Below are 20,124 nucleotides of genomic sequence, written 5' to 3'. Positions count from 1 at the left end.
ATGGGTGTGCCGGAAGTGAGGTAGTACACCCTTTTTGATATGTTTTCAAAACCTTAAATACTACTGTATATGATACACTGTAGAGTCATACTGTACAGTATCAAAGACGTAACAGCTTCATATCCTTTCAGCAGTGTTACCATTAGTATGTATAATCTACACCCTTAAGTAATCCTACTGAAAACTATTAATCATTTGTATCATCCAAGTGAACAAAGTCCAAGTGACAAAAGTGTTAAATACAGTGAAATGTCACACCAAAGTATGTATGGGGTTCAATAAAAATACTTTAGGTAGTTTATTCAGTAATGGGAGAAAGGAGTAGTCCTTATACCAAGCTTCAAATGTTTCCAAAGATGCACAGATAAATTTGGTTGTTGTCCGGACTGGTGTCACTGGACCTTCATGAGAGAGTTGTTTCAGGAAAGCGCCGCTCTCAAAAATGTATTCACTTCAATATAGTAGCTTAGGAAAACACACGGAGATTTCCAAACCTCAGCAAATGACACCAAAACTATTTGCATGACCACTAGAGTTAAAATTGGAATTTGGGTGAACTGACCCTTTAAGCTTGTTACTAAGGTTGTAGGTGTATTGAATCACTACAGTGAGAATCATATTGAGTCATCAGGATGTGCATTATTCAGTTTATGGCTACACGCCTCTATAGATGTGTGTGCCCACATACGTGAGTGTGATTTATTATTGATGCACGGGGAGTGGAAAGTCGCAGCAGGAAGGAGATCAGACTCATGATCACAAAACAAACCCGGTGCTCAGGAGCTCCCCGCTCCGGGATCCCATCTGTCCCATAAAGCAGCTACTGCTGGCAGAAGCCTCCAGTGTGCTTTTTTTTTAATGGAGGGGCTCAGGGGCCAAAGACAGAGACATGTGTTTTCATGTGGAGGTGTGGAGCCTATACCTGAAAGAACAGATTGAGATTGAATCTGTCTCCAGGGTTTGCCGGGGACGTTTTAAAGATCAGTTAGTGAATGCCAAGGTGTTTTTACCTTGAAAAGCTTGATGATAACCTACATTAAGAATAACAAGGAAAATGTTTTCCCTCCTCTCTTTCTTCCCTTTTATCAGTCTGTGTATTTTTCCATGTTGTTTTCTATATCAACACTGTTACTTGACATAGTTCTTATTCAACTGCAAAAATGTGTTTCTGTGTTTTGGATTTAAGAAAATAGGGTATTAATTTCATTGTTTAGGGTAAATATGAGTCATCTTTCGGTGGTGTTTTTTTTCTCCAAAGGTTTTAATTATTATTCTTTGATGTGAGTCATCAGATTTTTGCATTTCTTTTAGAGAAAAAATCTCTACTCTCGTCTGAATGGATTTGGTTTCATTTGCATTTTGAGAACGTTTTCTGAAGTGCAAACAACACAAGTGTTTCTTTTCTCTATTTTCTCAGCTTTGTTGTGTGTCTGAACCAAACCCAGCCTTTCATCGGAGGTTTCAATCCACAGTTCATTCACGTCCCTACAGTGCACATCGCCAACAAAGCTTCTGCGTGGCAAACTTTGGAAAATGAGTGGGTGAGGCGACTCATGAAACGCACTGCAAATATTAATCCAGGTTAAATACTGCAGTTAGCTTTTGTTACTATGAAACCTGTTTTGAGCATATTGCCTCGCTTCACCCCGGCTGTGAGCTTTGTGAACGAGTGCTATCATGTTTAAATACCCCCCCCCCCCCTTCCTCACTAGTCTTCACCCACAGACACTCCTTCATTTGTTTCATACTCTCCCACCTGCAGACAGACCCTCTCCAGTCACAAGCCACATATCCCTCCTTGTTTCCGCCTCTGCAACAGGTTATCATAATATACCGGGTATTTATATTGAACACCACGCTGGCAGTCTTGGGTTTGTCTGACATGATCCACAAAAATTCTGCCTTGACAGCCATAGGTGCCCTGTAATTAGGCTGCTCTCATTTCTCTTTAAGCCTAATTTTCACCTCCTCCTCCTCCTCCTCCCTACTTGCTCACAGTTTCTTTCGTCTCCTACTTTTCTTCCTCCCTGCGTCTCTGTCTCTCTCCGTTCTCCAGCCCCTAACTTATCCACCCTCCTCAGACCGACCCGCTGCTGGAGTATAAATCAGCCCCAGGGACAGGTGGACATCTGCCAGCCATGAAGAGATCCAGGCAGGAATGTGATCATTGATGCAGCACAGAGAACCGTTTAAATCCTGGCATGAGGGGTCTCGGCTTCTTCCCAAAAACTTCAGCTCTCCTCTTCATCGATGGAGCTGACAGGGGCGGGTTATTGGTGAAATGCCTTCTTCTTTCTTTTTGACTTGTTGCATCCAGGAGTTTTATTAAAAGAGGAGAGGAAAAAGCAGTACTTTGAGATGGAGGCGGTGGGAGGATGTTTGACTTGGAGTGACGATCTGAAAGCCCAATGGGTGCAATATGCAGGGCGATTTCAACTAAAGTGAGAGTATCCTAAGATTTTGTGTCTGCCCTTCAGCAGGCACCTCAGGTCAGCGATATAGTTAATGAGTGAAGTATGTGGGAAACAGACCAAAATGTTCTTTCAAGCCCCAGCAGGGTGTAGCACAATAACAGCTCCGCTCTGACGTTGACCCTCTGGAAGAATAAAATGAACTCTTGGTTTCACCGCTCTCTGCTTTTCTTCCTTAGTCTCCTATGAAGATTGTGGGCAACGCTAATGAAAAATGTCACTTTGCCCTCCCAAGCGTATGTCTTTAATACAAATTTTGGTCAATACGGAGCTTGGTGGCCGCGAACATTTACAGCTGAGCCCACTGAGATAGAATGCAGCTGACGAAATGTTGGTAGTAAAACTGTTCGCAAAATATGACAAGCACGAGTTCAGAGTGTGCTGTGAACTTCAACATATGTGACATGAACCATTCAAACACGAGAAAAATGAAATTATTTTGCCGGTGTCTATCTTGTGAAGATAGATAGATGCTTTTTTTTTTTCATGTCTCTCGCAGCTGTTTGGAATTAGTGTGTCAACTCATTCAGCATAGCAGTTGACATATTATTGTGATTACATGTTTACCATGTTTTGTGTGTGGCTGCTTTCACCAAGTACCATGTAGTCTTTTTTTTTTTATCAAAGCTGCACACTTGAAGCAGAGGGAGGGACGTGACTGCTCTAATCAGTTATAAAAGGCCATAACATCTTTGAAATTAGTAAATAAAAAGCAACACAAAACTCTTCATCTTATTGTAAGCATTGTGACAGCATAAATCCACTATTACAGAACACACATTTCTCTCAGTACAATATGTTACGTGAACAAACTTAGATGCTGAATGTTTAATATCTACAGTGTATAGTTTCATGAATATTATCACCAACAGGATACATTTCCTTCCTCGCATAATCAATGTACTTTTAAATTTATAAATGACAAAATGTAATTTTTCAAGGAAGAGTACAGAGTTCATTTTGAGAAATAGTTTTATTTGCTTTCTTCCCAAGAGTTATATAAGAAGTTAAATGTCATTCTCACATCTGTCCAGTTTATGTACGGCAAGTGCAAATGGATATTATGTGTAAAGCACCTGTCGGTCCACTAGATGATACTGTGTCAGTGTCATGTTTTATCTCATCTAGATGTGAAAAGTGAAAGGCCACCAAAAAAAAAAAACACTTGGTAAGGTAAATATAAGTCAATTCACATAAGTAAACATTACATAAGGTCAATACTTTACATCAGGGGTCCCCAATAGTTTTTCCTTCAAGAGCTACTTTCACAAAACAAAAGTGTTGAGAGCTACTCGTGTAGCTCTCTGACACTGTAACATTTATTCACATAGCTGAGCTCCACCAAACACAAGCGTCATGTGTGTGAACAATAACAAATTGATACTCAACACTCACATACTCAACCAGTAGCTTGCAAGCTAGCTATTGATTGGAGACCTCTGCTTTACATGTGCAGTCGGATGTCCAGTCATCCGAGAGAAAGTCCTGTGTCTGCTCCATCCAACCCCCGACCTCCTCCCCTTTCAGACTTTATCACACTTTGTACTTTGATTTCCATCACATGACGTCCTTCTTTGATACACGTGTGTACTTTTCACATCTAGGCTAGGCAAAACGAGACACTGACACGATATCCTCTAGTGGACAGACGGGTGTATTACAGGCTTTGACGTGATACTGGGCTGCCTTGTCTTTGAGGGACAGTTTAGCTGAGCATAGACACTACAAACAAGGGGAATGAGCAATCCTTGCTCAGAACAAAGGTGACAAAATCAGCCTACCCGCATCTCTAAAACTCACAAATTAACAACTTATATCTTGTTTATTTGATATGTACAAATATCGAATTGTAAAAATGACATATTGTAGTTTTTTGGACAATTTCTTGAGGTTGGAGTTTGGGTTGGAAACTCCAGGAAGTCACTGCTTGCAGCAAATATTTGTTACAACCTGATAAAACCCATAAAACTGCAATATGGCATTTTTAACTTTAATTTGTTAATGTTCATCAGTCTGTTTTAGAGGTGCTGGTGTTTTTGACACCTTTGGACAGAGCCGTGCTGGCTGCTTTCCAGTCTTTCAACTACACTAAGCAAATTTATGAGCTTCATATTTACAGACACGAGAGTGGAATTGATACTCTCATCTCATAAAACAGTGTCAGGAGAGCAAATGAAGCTCTCTTGACACTTTTTTTTTACATCTGCTAACCACACACAATATGGCAGTTTTGTTGATGTTGTTTTCCCTCTTGTTGCAGTGGACTGTTCATGGAAAAAAACTTGAGTTAATTTGCCTGGAGTTGCTTTTTGCTTCTTTGCTTAACAGCAGAGGGAAAGCCCCCCTCCACACACACACACACACACACACACACACACACACACACACACACACACACACACACACACACACACACACACACACACACACACACACACACACACACACACACACACACACACACACACACACACACACACACACACACACACACACACACACATACATGCTCAGGCAGACACACACGCACACTACAGCTTTCCTCCCTCCCCTCTTCCACTCGCTTGCCCTTTTTAGGCTGTTCCTCTTTTTCTTTTTTTTTCATCTGAAAGAGGGATAGTATGACAGCTTTTCCTGCTTCTTGTGGACTGGAGCCGGGAGAGAGAAAACTCTGTTACTCACTCCGTCTCCAACTTTGAGAGGAAGTTACCACCTCTTCCCCAGACTCCGTGCATACACACACACACACACACACACACACACACACACACACACACACACACACACACACACACACACACACACACACACACACACACACACACACACACACACACACACACACATGCTCAGGCAGACACACACGCTCTTCAGGACTTGACCACAGCAGTAACAGTGAAACAGTCAGGACTGCTTGTAATGCTGTATGTTTTTCTTTTTTTTTTTTTTTTCTAAATTTGGAGGGAAAGAAGACAAAGATTTGCAGTTTGCCCGAAGCTTTCTGCGCAGACTGAACAACTTCAGAGGGACGTTTTCTCTCATCACTGACCGGTGAGTTTGACAGTTTGGTTCAGTGTAGGTGCAGCACGATAGAAACCCTTTGTGAACCACGGACAGTGTACTGCAGTAGACAGTATGAAGGTTGAATGCTTCACTGCTCATTAAAACTTCAGTTTAGCAGGCTTGTTTGGAGGTGCTTGTGTCTGGGAAAACTTCTCTGTGCTACAAAGTTTGATCTCTGCTTTTCATCAAAGCAGCTTTAGTAGATTTTTACTTCACATGCATGAGCTCCTCGGGTGATTGTTTCTATCATAATAAACTGTGGTTCGGTCTGATAGAGTGAGTTTTGGAAACACATTTATTAAAACCTGTAGACATGATGCCAACTTTTCTTTTTCAGTAAGAACCACTTGTTATCATAGTATAACACACTATTTTTTGTAATTACTAGTCCTGAACTAAGCTGAACATCCATGTTGATCCAAACTGTGTCAAACTGCCAGATATGTGTGTTTTCAGCATGTATTAGATGAACCGGTGCTGAAGAAGAGCTGATGCAGCAGTAGCCGAGACAGGACAGGAGAGCCCAGGCATGGCTTTCCTGTGCAGCTGCACATTATTTTGTAACCTTGCGGTGATTAGACAGTTGTCACTTCGCTACAATCAAAGCAAACATCCTGTCGCTTTTTGTGAAAGAGCAGACGTCATAGAAGCAGAGAGGCCAGAGACGTCACAGGATTTCAAGTGCAGCGACTAAGAGAGTACACATGGTGCATATGGCTGTATTTCTCTTTCAGCGTTTCCCTTTTTCTTTACACAAGCTCATAGAGACACTCAGCAGTTGACCATATGCTTCCGCTCCAATCTCTCTCTTTCTCTGCTGGACGTTTGTGGTTAGCACCTCTTATCAGAGAGAAAGTGGGAGAGGGGAGGTGATGGGTGGAGGCTGGAGAGGGCTGGGTTGCTCTCTGGGGTCTCCTTTAATTTACACTATCTGAAATGGCAGGCAGCACTCTAGCTGTGCCTCCTCCATCCGATCAGATAACGCTCCATAGGATGAGCGTGAAAAGTAGTTAAGTAACCCCTTCAAGGCTGACTGGGAAGAGTTGACTTCTGCGTGACCTCTCCTGTCTATTCCAGCCAGCAGACTTTCCTTTCACCCCCAAAACCCCATCCACTCACTTATCAGTCGGCCTGTCTTATCTGTCCTGAGGATGGTTGTGAACTTACTCTATTTACCCAGAGGTCAAAGGTCAGGCTGTAATTTGAATTGCTTGTCTAAACTCCCATGGTACCAATCTGTTTGCAGGGGAGATACAGAAAGTTTCAGTCTCCACAGGGTCAGGATAAGCCAAGAGAAAAGAGCCCCACGTAGGCAGCATTACAATAAACACAACCCCGAGCAAGAAAAGGAATAAAATGTGCAGTTATGTGAGACTGTTGTTTATAACTTTTTTTGCACAAAAGCAAGAAAAAGCATGTGATGATTCAATGTTGCATAAAGCCTGGAGCAACATGAAATTGGCTGATTTAGCAGGCTCACAAATGAGCTTTATTGTGTTGCAGTATTGTCTTTTCTTCAGCAAAATATGCATTGTCATCACAATACCACCCGCAGCTGGTGTTCTCCCAGTCACAAATATAGAGCAACTCCTATAATTTCCAGGTCTCAGTATTGGCTTCAGGAGAGTGCTATTACAATAAAAAAAAATAATAAAAAAAATATATATATATATATATATATATTATCTTGTACTGTTACTGCAGATTGCAACAATAACAATGAGGTAATTTTCCATTAAAGCATAAATTCAGCAATCTAGGTCCCAATGTATATCCACACAATGTGTCTCTTATGTGCCAGTACTACTTAGAAAACTCATCAGGAGTTCACTGTTGAGTACTCAGGTTCTTTATTGCAATATTGTGCAATAACCTAATGAAGCTGGAAATGTCAAACAGAGTAAATGGAAAAACTTCAGCATGCATAAATTAACCCCTTAATCACACTTTTTTTTCAAGGGTCTTAAAATCATCTTATCAGCTACAGCTCCTACTCTTCCTACTCTATCAAATCTATATGAGGTTTATACTGAAAACACGAGGAGCGTCCCCCTTTTTCTCTTTTAATAGCTGAACGTGCTGTTGAATAGAAAATTATACATGTGCATCATTTTATATAAATGTCACCTTCAGTTTTATATATTTGGTGACACTGAAACTTTGGGATCTGCTTTAAATTTAAAAGCAGATTCTTACCTAAGGAAAAAAAAGAACAGATGTTTGACAGAAACACAGTGAAAAAATTAATTTAGCAACAGTTTAAATGCTGTGAAAATGGTTTCATGGGGCTCGGACATGAAGTCATACCAGATCAGATGATCATCAGCAGATCTCTTTGAACTATACACCCAGGCCCCAAACAGAGTGGTCCAGTCAAACAACAGGCTTTCTGCATCTAATTATTACTGCTGCTGGCTTATTGCTGCAGCTGCTAACTGTTGTTTGTCATTCGATTATATATCTTGGTTTTACGTGATTCGTTGAATATAACCAAAACAATAGTTTCTTAAATTCATTTGGCATGAACATTTTGGAAAAAATTTAAATATTTCTCAATAAAACACCTTATTATCTGTTTTTTGCTGCACAGAACAAAGTGTCTTAAAACAGCCTTGCTCACTGTAACATCTCCCATCATGCAGCAGTTGGTTTGCACTCATACTTTTTGATCGAGTCAACTTTTGGATAGTGAAAGACTTACTAACTTCACTACTAACAGTAGTTCTTTCTAAAGATATGTTCGTTTATTGAGCAATTATTCAGACATGAATGGTGACATGACAAGAATTTATGCCTACTAGAGATCTTATCTTACCGGCATTAAGTAATCAAAAGAATATGTTATCGTCACTGAGAAACAGAAGTTTGATGAATGAGGTGTCTCAGAAACTGTGTTTAGCAAAGTTTCCTTACTGCCTTTTCATCATAGCTTCACTGGCCCAAACACTCTCCTGTTTAGATTTCAGCGAATGTTTGACATGTTAAGTTCAGTGGGTTTGTCTAAGCTTACACTCCTATCCCACGGACACACACATGTTGAGACATACAGTACATGCAGTTACTGTAAACACACACGAGATGGGGGGCATGCAGAGACGGAAACACACACAAAAATGCACTTCAATATAATGCCCTTATTTTATAGGGTATTTGGTACCCTGAAAAGTATGAATGACAAAACATAAGTGAGACTTCTTTTATCTCGGTGGTACTCAGTTTTGGAACAATATCTCTCCAACCCCGCAGAAGAGCTCACAGCCATCACAAGACATTTGTTTCTCTTCTCTTTAATGACAAAATGAGCATTAGCTCCAGTGTATTTTCTGGTGTGTTAATAAATAGTCTTATCTGAAATAAGTTATGGTTTATGCTCGGAGGAGTTAACGTCCTTACTACTTAACTAAAATGACCGCTTCACCAGCAAGTCAAGTTTGAGTTTACATCCATGTTTGTCCAGACTCGAGGCTTTCCTCAAGAGTTGCATTCATGCGCATGGGACAGACGTGAGATTCCAGTAACTTTGAGCTATCATCTTCAACAATCAAAATCTTTTCAGTTTTGAGAGTTCAAGAGAGTGTTTGTGCCAAATTTGAAAAAGGTCTCTCAGGGTGTATCTGAAATTAAGTGTTCACAATAATGGGACAGACATGAGGTCACAGTGACCTTTGGCCACCAAAATCTATCAATTCATCCTTGAGTCTAAGTGAACGTTTGTACCAAATTTGAAGAAATTCCCTTTAAGGTGTTCTTGAGATAAAGTGTTCATGAGCCTAAGACGGACAGCTAGTAAACATAATGCCTCCAAGCAAAGAATGTTGTCATCACAGAGGCACACAAATATGACTCACTATAAATCAAGCTGCACCATGACAGATGACAATGCTGTTGATGCTTATCTAATTGCTACTGCTTGAGGTCAGTAGCCATGGCCTCAAAGGCCTTTAATTGTCTGAAACCATACAGGCGGCCCTCACTTTCACTAAACAAGCACAGCCATGTCACGATAGCACTTCTGAACTTCCTGAATCTAATAGAACTGCACCGTGTTCATTTGTTATGTAGATCGAATTCTGCGGACCCAATCACAGAGAGGGGCAAGCACATGTTTTGTGTCATGGAGTAATCCGTAGGGCCCATGTAATTGATACAGTGTGTGGTGTTGGTGTGCTGCTGGATGGGGGCCAAGATTGATGAAAAGGGTGAGATCATGGCTCTATTTCTGGAGCTTTGAGTTTATGATGACCTAAGCCCACTGGGTTTTACTTGTAACTGTTAACACACAGAGAAATACTGTAGACAAACACACACACATACCTTGTCAGCAAACACACAGCTGGGGTTTTATTCTGGCTTCCTACTGCCATGAGCTTGATTCGCTTGATTGGTACCTTGATAACGTCAGAGTGAGGATGGAACATGGGATATCTCTTCTTGATTTACATAGTAAAGCATTCTGACTCTGACTCAAATCAGGCGCACATCTGGCTGCTATTAACCACTTGCCCTAACCCCCAGCTCAGTCCCACATCTCTATTACCCTACCATTACCTGCCATAGCCCACAAAACATGCTCTTCACAGGGCAAGCGGTGCACTGGGGTTCACTTTTCATGACACAAGGATGCCAGGGATGCTTTAATGTGAGCCAAGCTGGCGTCACATTGCCACACTGAGTCATGTTGACTTTATAACCCAAACGTTGCTGAAAAGTAAAATGTATACAGTCAAATAATAACTGCCCAACAATGCCTGACTGGGCTGATTTCGTGTGTACTCCTGGAAAGGTTTTAGTCCCTGAAAGAAAAGCTGTTGTTTATTGAGTCTATGTCAAATATAGTACATGCCGAAAGCCAAATACATCAACACATGCAGAAAGAAAGCTCTCTTTCAGCTGCATATCAAACACTGAACATATTCAAGCGGCTTGGATAGAATCGAACTGTCTAATGGAACAAAAATGGCAAAGTATGAGTGCTGAACAAACAACACACTTTTAGATCTAATTTCATTCCCAGTTAAGAGCCACTCAAGAGGAAACTTAATAAAAGTTAGGCATGTTCTAACGGTACATTTGTTTGTCTTTGCAGCTGGCAGCACACCGTGGTTCAGACTAGTTTCAAGTATGATTTAAACTGTTTGTTTTTACCTACAGAGAGTGTTAGATGGGTGGGGTTTTCCGCATCAGGATAACTTAATGTCAAACTCTCCTTAACTAAAGACCAAGTTATGCAGTCTGTACTTTTGTGACAGTAAAATTAATGAAAGGCAAATTTTAGGTGTGGGCAAAACAATCTCCTCAACATCCAGTCATTTAAATCTTCTGGAGCTTTCAAACAAATCACAGTCTTTATCATCGGTTGAAGCTCGCTTAGTTCTAATGAAACAGCAGGTAATCATACTTTTTTGTGATTCTGAGGAACTCCTGGACTTTCATGTTCATTGTGAGTAACTGTCGGGCCTGAAAATAAATTGCCGACCTTGCTAACAGAAGCTGATGATACAATCTGCACTCAAGGACCTCTTTCTTGCTTCGGACAGTATTGCACAGTCTTCATCTGCAAATCTGGTTTGAAGTCCCAGAAGTTCTCAGAGTCACGGAAAGTTTAAATATCTTTTGGTCCATGACAAGATAGCAAAATCCATCTGCTGGTGAAAACAGTGTGATACAAGAAACATCCAAACCAAGACAATGACTTGCTTTTTTAACTGCTGCTTCAGTCAATAAGTCCCCATTATCTCATATCTATTGAAGTACCATAGAAAAAGAGACAGGAAATGGAAAGGGAGATAGATATTTTTGTATGACATGTGACAAAGGTCTCCAGCCAGATTCAAACCAGGAACTTTGCTGTTACAAGTGACCTGTTTTACCCTAACTCGGATGTTTTACATGGTGTGTTGTTCCGTCATTTACCCTCAGAAACTCGTGATTGTTTCAAAATATTTTACTTCATCAGATTCTCAGTGACAAAATAAGCCTGAAACCAAAATATATGCAAATTCCCTCGGACCCAGGTCTGTTCAGGGTCAACCTTACCTACTGCTCTCTGTCTTTGTTCTGATGGCAACCACCTGCATGATCTGTTTCTAAATGCAACAACCTTCCTCTCCTGTCAGATACTCAGGCAGACCTTGACAAGAGGGAAGCAGAAGTAACATTTAGCACAGCTTGAAACCCAAGATCTTCATGTCAGGAGGAACTGGGAAGATTTGTGCTCTTACACTCTCCAAAAATCGAGCCCTTTGAAACCCTTGTGGACCTGAAGGAAACTCACTTTGGCCTCCGCTTGAAATTACCTTCACTCCTGTGGACCTTCGTAAACGCTTTCACAGACCCTGTAAACAGAGACCTTGGTTTGGACAGTGTTACTGTTTATCGAGTGGAGAGTAATCGCCTGCACCTCTGCTGTTTCGGGGAGAACTTGAAGTTCCATTATGTTTTAGAGCTTGAACTTTTCTCTGGCTTGATTACAGGTGTGTATGATAAATGACTTGTACAGACATCCAGCAGATATTTTAGAGATACAGTTTCAGATTCTTTGGCAGTTTGTAGGCATCTCTAAACGTTTCTTCAGCTGCTGAGTGAATTTCTTCACGAGTAAGAGAATAACAGAGCCAAGACCAGAAATGTGATTCAGTGTATTTATTAAAGGAGAACTTGCAGAGTTTCAGAGGGCTGAAAATAGAGAGTAAATTACCCAGATTGGTGTGTTTGATGCTGTGCATCATTAAGTCCAGGCTGATTTTTTTTTCAGTAGCAACCACAGAATCAAAGCAGAAACACTTTAATGAACATAATCAAGAGCAAAGACTCTAGTAAGACGCTATAAATTGTAATGGCAGTTTCTGTGATCTCGCTCAGAGAGAGCCTTTGCGTGGACTTAAGTTTAAAAACAAAGAGATGTAATTGCATTTAAATCTAGCTATTTTCATTCTGTGAAGTTTCATCCCAGGCAAACCACAGACACACCGTCTATTGTGCCAAGAATTGTTGCAGCTGCACAGAAATTTGAGGTATTAAAAATATTTCTTCCCCTCTGTGGTTCGACGTGTGTCATTACAACGAGGAAATAACACAGACTGGCTCCCTTGTGTAATCTGACCTTTTCATGTTCTGCGTATAAATCAAATGTGGCTTGACTCCCTGCATAAATTCCACTGAAGGGTTATGACTTTGATTTCTTCATTGTGGAAGAGGATTGTGGTTGGACGGTTTATGAAATAAGCATTACTGGTGAAGTATCTGGGGAAAAGTGCTTCTATTCTCTGAGAACATTTTTGCTGTGGCGGTCTGCCCCTGTAAGCAGGCAGCTGATAAATCACCCAGCTGACATCTGTTTACAGTTGACAGCTCACTCATTCTGTCTTAACATACTTATCTTAGACAATGGAAATGATGCTGAAAGAAGGCTTTGACCTAGATGCAGTGCCTACGGAAAGGGACAAACCCTGTGGGAAGGAAGGCCAATTGTGGTCATCTCAAAGTGGATGACAACAAAAATATCACACTACATAATAGTTTTGGAGGGTTTTTTCCGCTCAGCTCGTCCATCCAAACCAAAACAAACAGTGCCCAGTCAGAAATAGTACTTGACCTCCTTGTGGACCACGTCACCGTGCCACACTGTGTTTATGTTGACTCCTGCTGCGACCTGACATGAATAACTCATTGCTGACTGATACATTTTATGAAAAACAAACTGCTAAGTTAATTGCAGCCTTTATCATTTGTCACTATAGTTATATTATGTGTTCATTTAATATGACATGAAGACATGTTTTCCAATCATTTAAAGCTGTGATTATTTAATAGTCATCAGCGTGGAAAGGACTCAGGAAAAGGATGCCTGAGTGTTTGACCTGAGGATACGAGGACAGGAAGGATCAAATGATAAGTTAGCAAGGACAAAAAATAGGATCAGACATTAACGTCACAGGAGCTCAGATGTGACACAAAGGCACGTGCCACAGAACGTTTGGCCAGATCATTGGAAAATGTTGTTTTATCCGTCTTACATCTTTTAATATCCTGCTTCCCTGTGACGATATATGATACATTTTCGTAACTGATGGAAAGCATTGTCATGTTAAAGAACAAAAAGCTTGCACTGAAGCCAAAAATTACCAAAGCTACGAGAATCTATTTTATAGGAGCAGTTTTATACAGGTTTTCTACATGAAAACATCATATGGCTTCTTGATTTTTAAAGATTTTCTCAATTGTACCACAGTCAGTGTGAATGCCTCCAACAGTCAGCACTCCACAAAAACTGCAGTTTAGTGTGTGAAAAGTACACAGCTTTGTTGGTGTGTTTATTTGATTTTTGCCAGCTACACCACATGTTTGGTTTGGTTGCTTTTTTTGGATTAAGTTTATATATAGTGTCAATATGTGATCATGTTGAGAGCCGTAATTTCGAGGACTATTGTTTTCATTCATAATATTTACCAGACAGTTAATATTGCAACTTTTGTTTGAGTAGAACAAGATGGAACAAAATGATACTTAAAATCACTAACGCATGACTATTTGGTGTAATGAAGGTCTCATTTTCAGGGCTGGAGGGGAGGGCAAGATCTGCAATAGAAAACCTTAATTGGGTCACTTGGAGAAGATGACTGAACGTTGAGTCATGGGATCCTGCATTCAGGAGTGGGTCTGTTAATAATTTCCTTGCTTGGGTAAAACAAAAACACAACAAAACAACAGGGCAGGATAATTAGTGTTTAGATAGGCTTTAAACAGGCCCCCAGTTGTCATTAACCACCAGTAACAGATGCCTGTGTCCCAGAACTCAGGTTTGCTGCATTCCTCTGTGAGAAGAGGCCAGTTACTGTAGTGTGAGTGTCCAATCATTAGCTTTGACCTTGGCTTGAAGAGTGACTGCAGTCATTCGAGCTGTTCTCTTTATTACGCTTGGGACAAAAAACAAATAACTCATTGAAAGCCTGTGTTCTTCAGCTCAGCTTGAATAATGATGAATAGATTTCATTAGGGATTAGACTCTGCAGGAGGGAGGAAGATGAACTTGTTCATTATCTTAAAAAAAAAAAAAAAGTCGGAGGAAGCTCGCCTGGAAGACCCAAGTCCATCCCTACCATGTGGAGCAGAAACAGAGGGGCCATCGCCTCCCTCCCGTAGGGACCGAAGGGGTGGCCTGCATGGCAAGCGTGTTGCTATAGTGATTGGTCTGACACTGAGCCCCTGAGCGCTGTCTGTCAGGCCCTGTGTAGAGTACATAGGATCTGCCAAGAGTCAGCAAGATCAAAATCTGCCCTGGAAAGCACAGAGGCTCTGCAAAACCAACTGCAGCTGGCAGACCATTTTTTTTCTCCTAAATAGTTAGAGAACTTCACAGCTCAGCATTTTTCACAGCGCTCAGCTTACCTGGCATGTGAAGCCCTAACCCCCAGCAAGTTGCTTTAACTAAGTACAGGAAAATAATTCAGGAGCTCTTGTTATATTCCAGTGAGAATGTTGTGGTTTGAAGTGCTCGAGACTGAAATCTCATCTTTGTGTCTCTTGTTCAAATAGGTTTTCTAGTAGTCTAGTCTTTGCCTCATTGTGGTGCACCAAGCAGGAGCGGGTTCATTACTGGTCCCTGAGGCTGGAGGACCAAAAACACTCACTAGTAATTTACTCTTGGTCACAACCCTACTCGTTTTCAAACTTTTTTTTTTTTTTTTTTAGTATGAACACCAACCGGTTCATTTTCTACAGTTGCTTCAAATTGAGCTGAGTCCTATATAACATGAATGATTTCCACTTTTTTAAAAAGCCCATACAGTATAGTGTTGTCAGCAAGTTAAGCTGTGAGTACCTATTGTGCTGACACGTTTGTATGCCATCCAGAAATTTGAATAGTAAACTAGGCTAACAAACCTCTACATGTGATATAAACATAGTGGGTCCAGTTGTGTTGATGGCCAATCTACTACCTGCAATTGATAATCCTCCACACATTACTCCACGATATGAATCATGACATGGAGTAAAATATGGATATATCAGACATGACGTAATGATTCCTCAAATCATAGATGACACAAATTCCTTCAGCTTCTTACAGCTGGTGTGTGAGGGAGGACTTTTAATGTCCTGGCACACAGATTTCATCAAATAATTTGACGACATCATAAAAAATATCGTGCACTCTGGTGAACAAGTTGAACTGTAAACACATTCGTCACTTTGCTTTTTTTACACTGCTGTATACGACATGGACTGTGCTTTTCGCCCTGTGTGGGCACAGCTGAGCTGCTAAAGAGCTGAAAGGCCTACCTCTAGTCTCTTTCTGGACCGTGTATCCTGCAATGGGCCTGTCGTTGTTTGCATTGCAGATGCCTCAGTGAGTTTGGATCTAATGTAGCTTGACGTCTCTATGTGTGTTTCTGTGTCTGTGTGTGTGTTTGCTCTTGTCTCAGGGTGGCCAAATGAACTGTTTAGCCTGAGGACCAAAGATCACAGGCTCTGATCCAACAGCAAGGGAGAGAAAGAGAGAGACCATCGCTCTGTATTGATTCTCATAACTTCTCTGTACACTATGAGCTGGGACTGAGGACTTGCTTTGTAGTTTCATTTTGCGGTAAGTTTATACTTCATCTGCACTTCATCTGTTTACTTCTGATTTTATGGGAGAATGTTTGCTGTGTGTTAAAGTTCATTAGTGGGCCACGTTACATATGGTTTACACATGTGTGGTTTTATGCTTCAATTCAACTAAAAGCTGCATCAACAAATAAGCACAAATGATACATAAATCATTGAGGTAGTCACATTATGATAAAGATCAGGCTTTGAAGTTATCAGTGGGTGCAAGTTAGAGGAAAATGCAAACGTAAACATGTGGTTTGTACAATTTGAGGACATCCATATGATCTGTGTGTAGGCATGGTGACATGTGGTTTGACTTAGAGAACAGCGCACACAGGTTGGAGAGGGAGGGCTTCAGAGTTCGTCATCATTTCACATGAACAGAAGGTTTTTTTTCCATGTTAAAGAGGAATGGTGCCAACATTAGCTGGAAGGATTAAAGGCCTTTTTATTTCCACCTTTTTTGTTGTTGCCATTTACACTCTTATGTGTCATACGGTGCAACAACATGATGTCATCATGCATCAGCCAGGGAGGTAGAAATTGCTGACAAAATGGCAAAGCAGAGGAGAAAAGCCAGAGTTAGAGGGAAAGGGGTGCAAGGAGCAATTAGGTAGAGGGGGAGGAGGAGGAGGAGGAGGAGGAAGGGCACTGGAAAGGTTAACAAAGGAAATAGAGAAAGACGCAGCAGCACAACATGACCCTGGTATGGCTTCCAATGCAGGCAAATCCAATAATTGTTTTCTTTCAGATGAGAAGCAGCTTTGTTTCTCCTGAGGACAAAAGCCACCGAGTGAGGAGGTCGTTTGAAGGTTATGCTACAGACTAGCTAGCAATAACTGCTGAAAATAAAAATAAAAAACTGTGTGCAAAAGGAAAATGAACCTGAACTCCCTTTGTATCTCATCTGCTTCATGGCTCCACTGGTTTTACCTCAAGAAATATTTCCTTGAGAGTGTAACAAGTCCTGACTGCACATAGGAATGGACACAAACACAATGGAGCTCATCAGACTGACAGGATGTCAGAAGGATAGACAGTTTAAATGTCAGGGACACAATGTCCAAACAATACAAATAAGTCAACAACACACTGGCCTTTTCCTCTGAGCTTCACAAATTGATCTGGGAGTCTCAGCTGACAGGAAGGAGTCCTTTGTGGCTACTTGGAAAATTGACTTTTGACCTCATTTATGGCGGGTTGTCATGGTTCAGAGAGAATGGCAGAGGCAAAGTGCAGTGTCCCAAACACATTATGAACATCCCAGAAGAAGTCAGTGCTTTAGAAGGACACAGAGAAGCTTTTGTTGGAGGCCTCAACCCACCCACCCGGAGGCAAGGCAGATGAAGTGCTCTGGTCAGTGGGTTTGACATCTAGGCGCTGTACAGAATGTAACACTGGAGGAAGGGAGTTTGGGAAATCTTTAAAGACTTTAAACAGCTGGAAGAGCATTGATGGGGTGTTTAGTTGTGTCATATGCCAAAGTGAGAACTAAAATGGTTTATCCTTTTTCTGCTGCAGGTGTGGAAAAAAAAGCTGAAGTCAACATGGATGTGAAGAAAAAAGAAATGGACCTCCTAAGCAACAGCATAGCTGCATATGCACACATCAAAGGTTCGTCAGACTGCAGCACATACAGCACAAACTGTGTTCATGACCTTAGAAAAACACATTTTAACATGTGACGACATTTAACTCTATCTGGTGTTGTTTGTTTGTGTCCTTTCCACAGCAAATCCGGAGAGCTTTGGCCTTTACTTTGTGCTCGGAGTGTGTTTCGGCCTGGTGCTCACACTCTGCCTCCTGGTCATCCGCATCTCCTGTAAGCCGCGGACCAACATAGCCCCCTCCACGCCTGAGAAAAAACACTTAAAGGACATCAGTGAGGAGGACGAGGAAAGTGAGGATGATGATGATGAAGAAGGGGACGACGTAGAGGCACCTCTCCCGTTGCCCAGCACAGAAATCCCTGTCAGTAATCACACCAGCCAGTCAGATGGGACACTGAGCGTGAACGTGTTCACTTCAGCCGAAGAGCTGGAACGTGCGCAGCGTCTGGAGGAGAGGGAACGTATCATCCGTGAAATCTGGAGGAACGGCCAGCCGGATATTCTGGGGACGGGAACAGGGACTATTGGAAGAGTGCATTACTACTAAGATACGCAAGGCTACAAGGGAAAACACTGTGAGGTCTGTGGAGGAAAAGCATTGACCTTTGGGTGGGCTTGGTGTCCCTGAAGCCTGTAAGACTTGAGAGCCCGTGTTTAAAAAAATGACTCGTGGAACAGGAAATCAGTGGTGGTGCCACATTTAATATACTTGGCTCTGACAGAGCTGAACTATAAGATATTGCACTTCTTATGTTGCCATGTTAATTCTGTCTACATGAAATTAAACCCAAGAGATGGCTTAAAGACCAATTGATTGGTCCGTATGGAAGATATGTGATGTAAATGTGGGAGGTGGACACTTGAAGTAATCAGTCTATTAAAATGTATGGTGCTTAATGGAAGAAATGAACACCGGGTTTGTGCATGTAATGAATGGAAAAGGAAAGTATTAATAAGGACAATGTATGGTTTGTTGGAATGAAAACACTTCTCCAGACTGGGGAGTTGGTGAGGAAAACTCAAAGCAGCTCTTTCTCCAAGAACACACCGTAAGCAGTACTGTTAAAAGGAAATTACATTGTTTGAACAAGCACATATGAATCATTGTGGGGAGTCAGATGCATATACACATACTGTACAATGTCTATAATTTATGAGTAAATTGCATCCATGTCTATGTTTTCAGGGATGATTCCACCAAAGGAAATGACAAGATTAAAGTGTTAAGCTCAAATAATGTACTGTTGTTTCTCTTCATAATGTCAGACAAAAATACCTCTCTGTACCTTGGGGCCATGGATTTGTAATCAAGATTTAAATTTGATTTAAAAGAGAGAAAGCCTAATTTTTCCATTATGATTTTGAAAGGTCATCCTGTGTCACTTTTTATTTCTCAATGTCTCCCATATGCGCCTGAAAAGGTTAAAGAAATACTGTTTCATAATAAAAAAAAATGTGGGCACTCCAGAGCAGTCTTGAGACGGTTTGGTGTTTAAGCCTGTACACACATTACGTAAACAGAAGATGTCCTGATAACAAAGCGAATGGGGTAAATTAGAATCAATTTAGCTTTTACTTTCTCTTAAACAAGACCAGGGTTATGTCTAAAAATCACATATTTGCTACTTTGAGTGCATAATTGCGTTCACAAGGTCAAGTATGGAAACATGTCGTGCACTATGAGTACCTGGATAGTGTATTCATATCGGTCGACACATTTAGGATGAAACACCTAACGCTTTTTTTTAGTCTCAACAGTTGGCCAAAGGGCTATGGAAATGAAGGGACCGCCAACCCAATTTTTTTCTTCTGTTGAGGAGCACTGTGTTCAAGTTTTACATGTCCACATTCTCATCTAATACCACCATACCGTTGTTGAATAGAAGCCATCAGTATGTTTATTGTGCGTTTGAACGAGGGCAGGAAAACACAGTCATTTTTGGTAAAACGACCAAATTAAGGACACTGATGTGTTTGTGGGTGATGTTTACAGACAGTTAAGCTACTGTGTGCAACTTGAGAGGACTACCCTGTTGAAATTTACACACTACTCGAGTTTACTAACATGTAGGCCAAATGTACTAATGGCAGAACGCAAACTGAGATGTAGTATAGGTGAAAAGCTACTACATGACTGGACCCTGTAACAAAACTAGGGTCTTTGAATTTAAAAGGTGGCCTTCTAATTTGCAACCAATCAAGAAAGTTGCAGCATTGGTCAACCAATAGCGTAACTTCAATCAGACGTGCGTCTTTTGGACACGCAATCGTAAAAGTTGATCACCCGCTGAGGGACAGGGCGGACTCCTCTCCAATGTTGCAGTCCAGCCATAAACGCGGAGGAACCGGTGCGGCCCGTGACCCAAATCAAGCGCTCCAACTTGGGA

The 20,124-nt window shown here is 41.2% G+C and overlaps 1 protein-coding gene across 2 annotated transcripts; it reads left to right on the top strand.

Annotated features, from left to right (window-relative positions):
* The first annotated feature begins 5,077 nt into the window (after positions 1-5,077).
* eva1ba (eva-1 homolog Ba (C. elegans)) lies at positions 5,078-19,228 on the top strand. Of its 2 annotated transcripts, XM_069703830.1 has the most exons (4): positions 5,078-5,522; positions 15,959-16,119; positions 17,649-17,741; positions 17,860-19,228. In XM_069703830.1, the coding sequence occupies exons 3-4, from the start codon at positions 17,675-17,677 to the stop codon at positions 18,282-18,284; spliced, it is 492 nt and encodes a 163-aa protein (XP_069559931.1). In that variant the 5' UTR covers positions 5,078-5,522; positions 15,959-16,119; positions 17,649-17,674; the 3' UTR covers positions 18,285-19,228. The 2 variants fall into 2 exon arrangements, with proteins under 2 accessions (XP_069559931.1, XP_069559930.1); XM_069703829.1 differs by lacking the exons at positions 5,078-5,522; positions 15,959-16,119 and having other exon boundaries at positions 16,731-17,741.
* The last annotated feature ends 896 nt before the right edge of the window (positions 19,229-20,124 follow it).

Source organism: Brachyistius frenatus, unplaced genomic scaffold (assembly GCF_029030835.1).
Source record: "Brachyistius frenatus isolate BFR_SWC_R1_liver_20210118 unplaced genomic scaffold, ASM2903083v1 Contig_48, whole genome shotgun sequence".
Classification (NCBI taxonomy): Eukaryota; Metazoa; Chordata; class Actinopteri; family Embiotocidae; genus Brachyistius; species Brachyistius frenatus.
Note: the sequence above shows the minus strand (reverse complement) of the source record. Positions and strands in the feature narration are given on the sequence as shown.

Excerpts from the sequence above, each read along its gene's own strand:
- eva1ba (XM_069703829.1), top strand. The coding sequence starts at position 17,582 with ATGGGGTGTTTAGTTGTGTCATATGCCAAAGTGAGAACTAAAATGGTT. Across the intron at positions 17,742-17,859 it reads TGCATATGCACACATCAAAG|CAAATCCGGAGAGCTTTGGC; the intron begins GTTCGTCAGACT and ends TCCTTTCCACAG.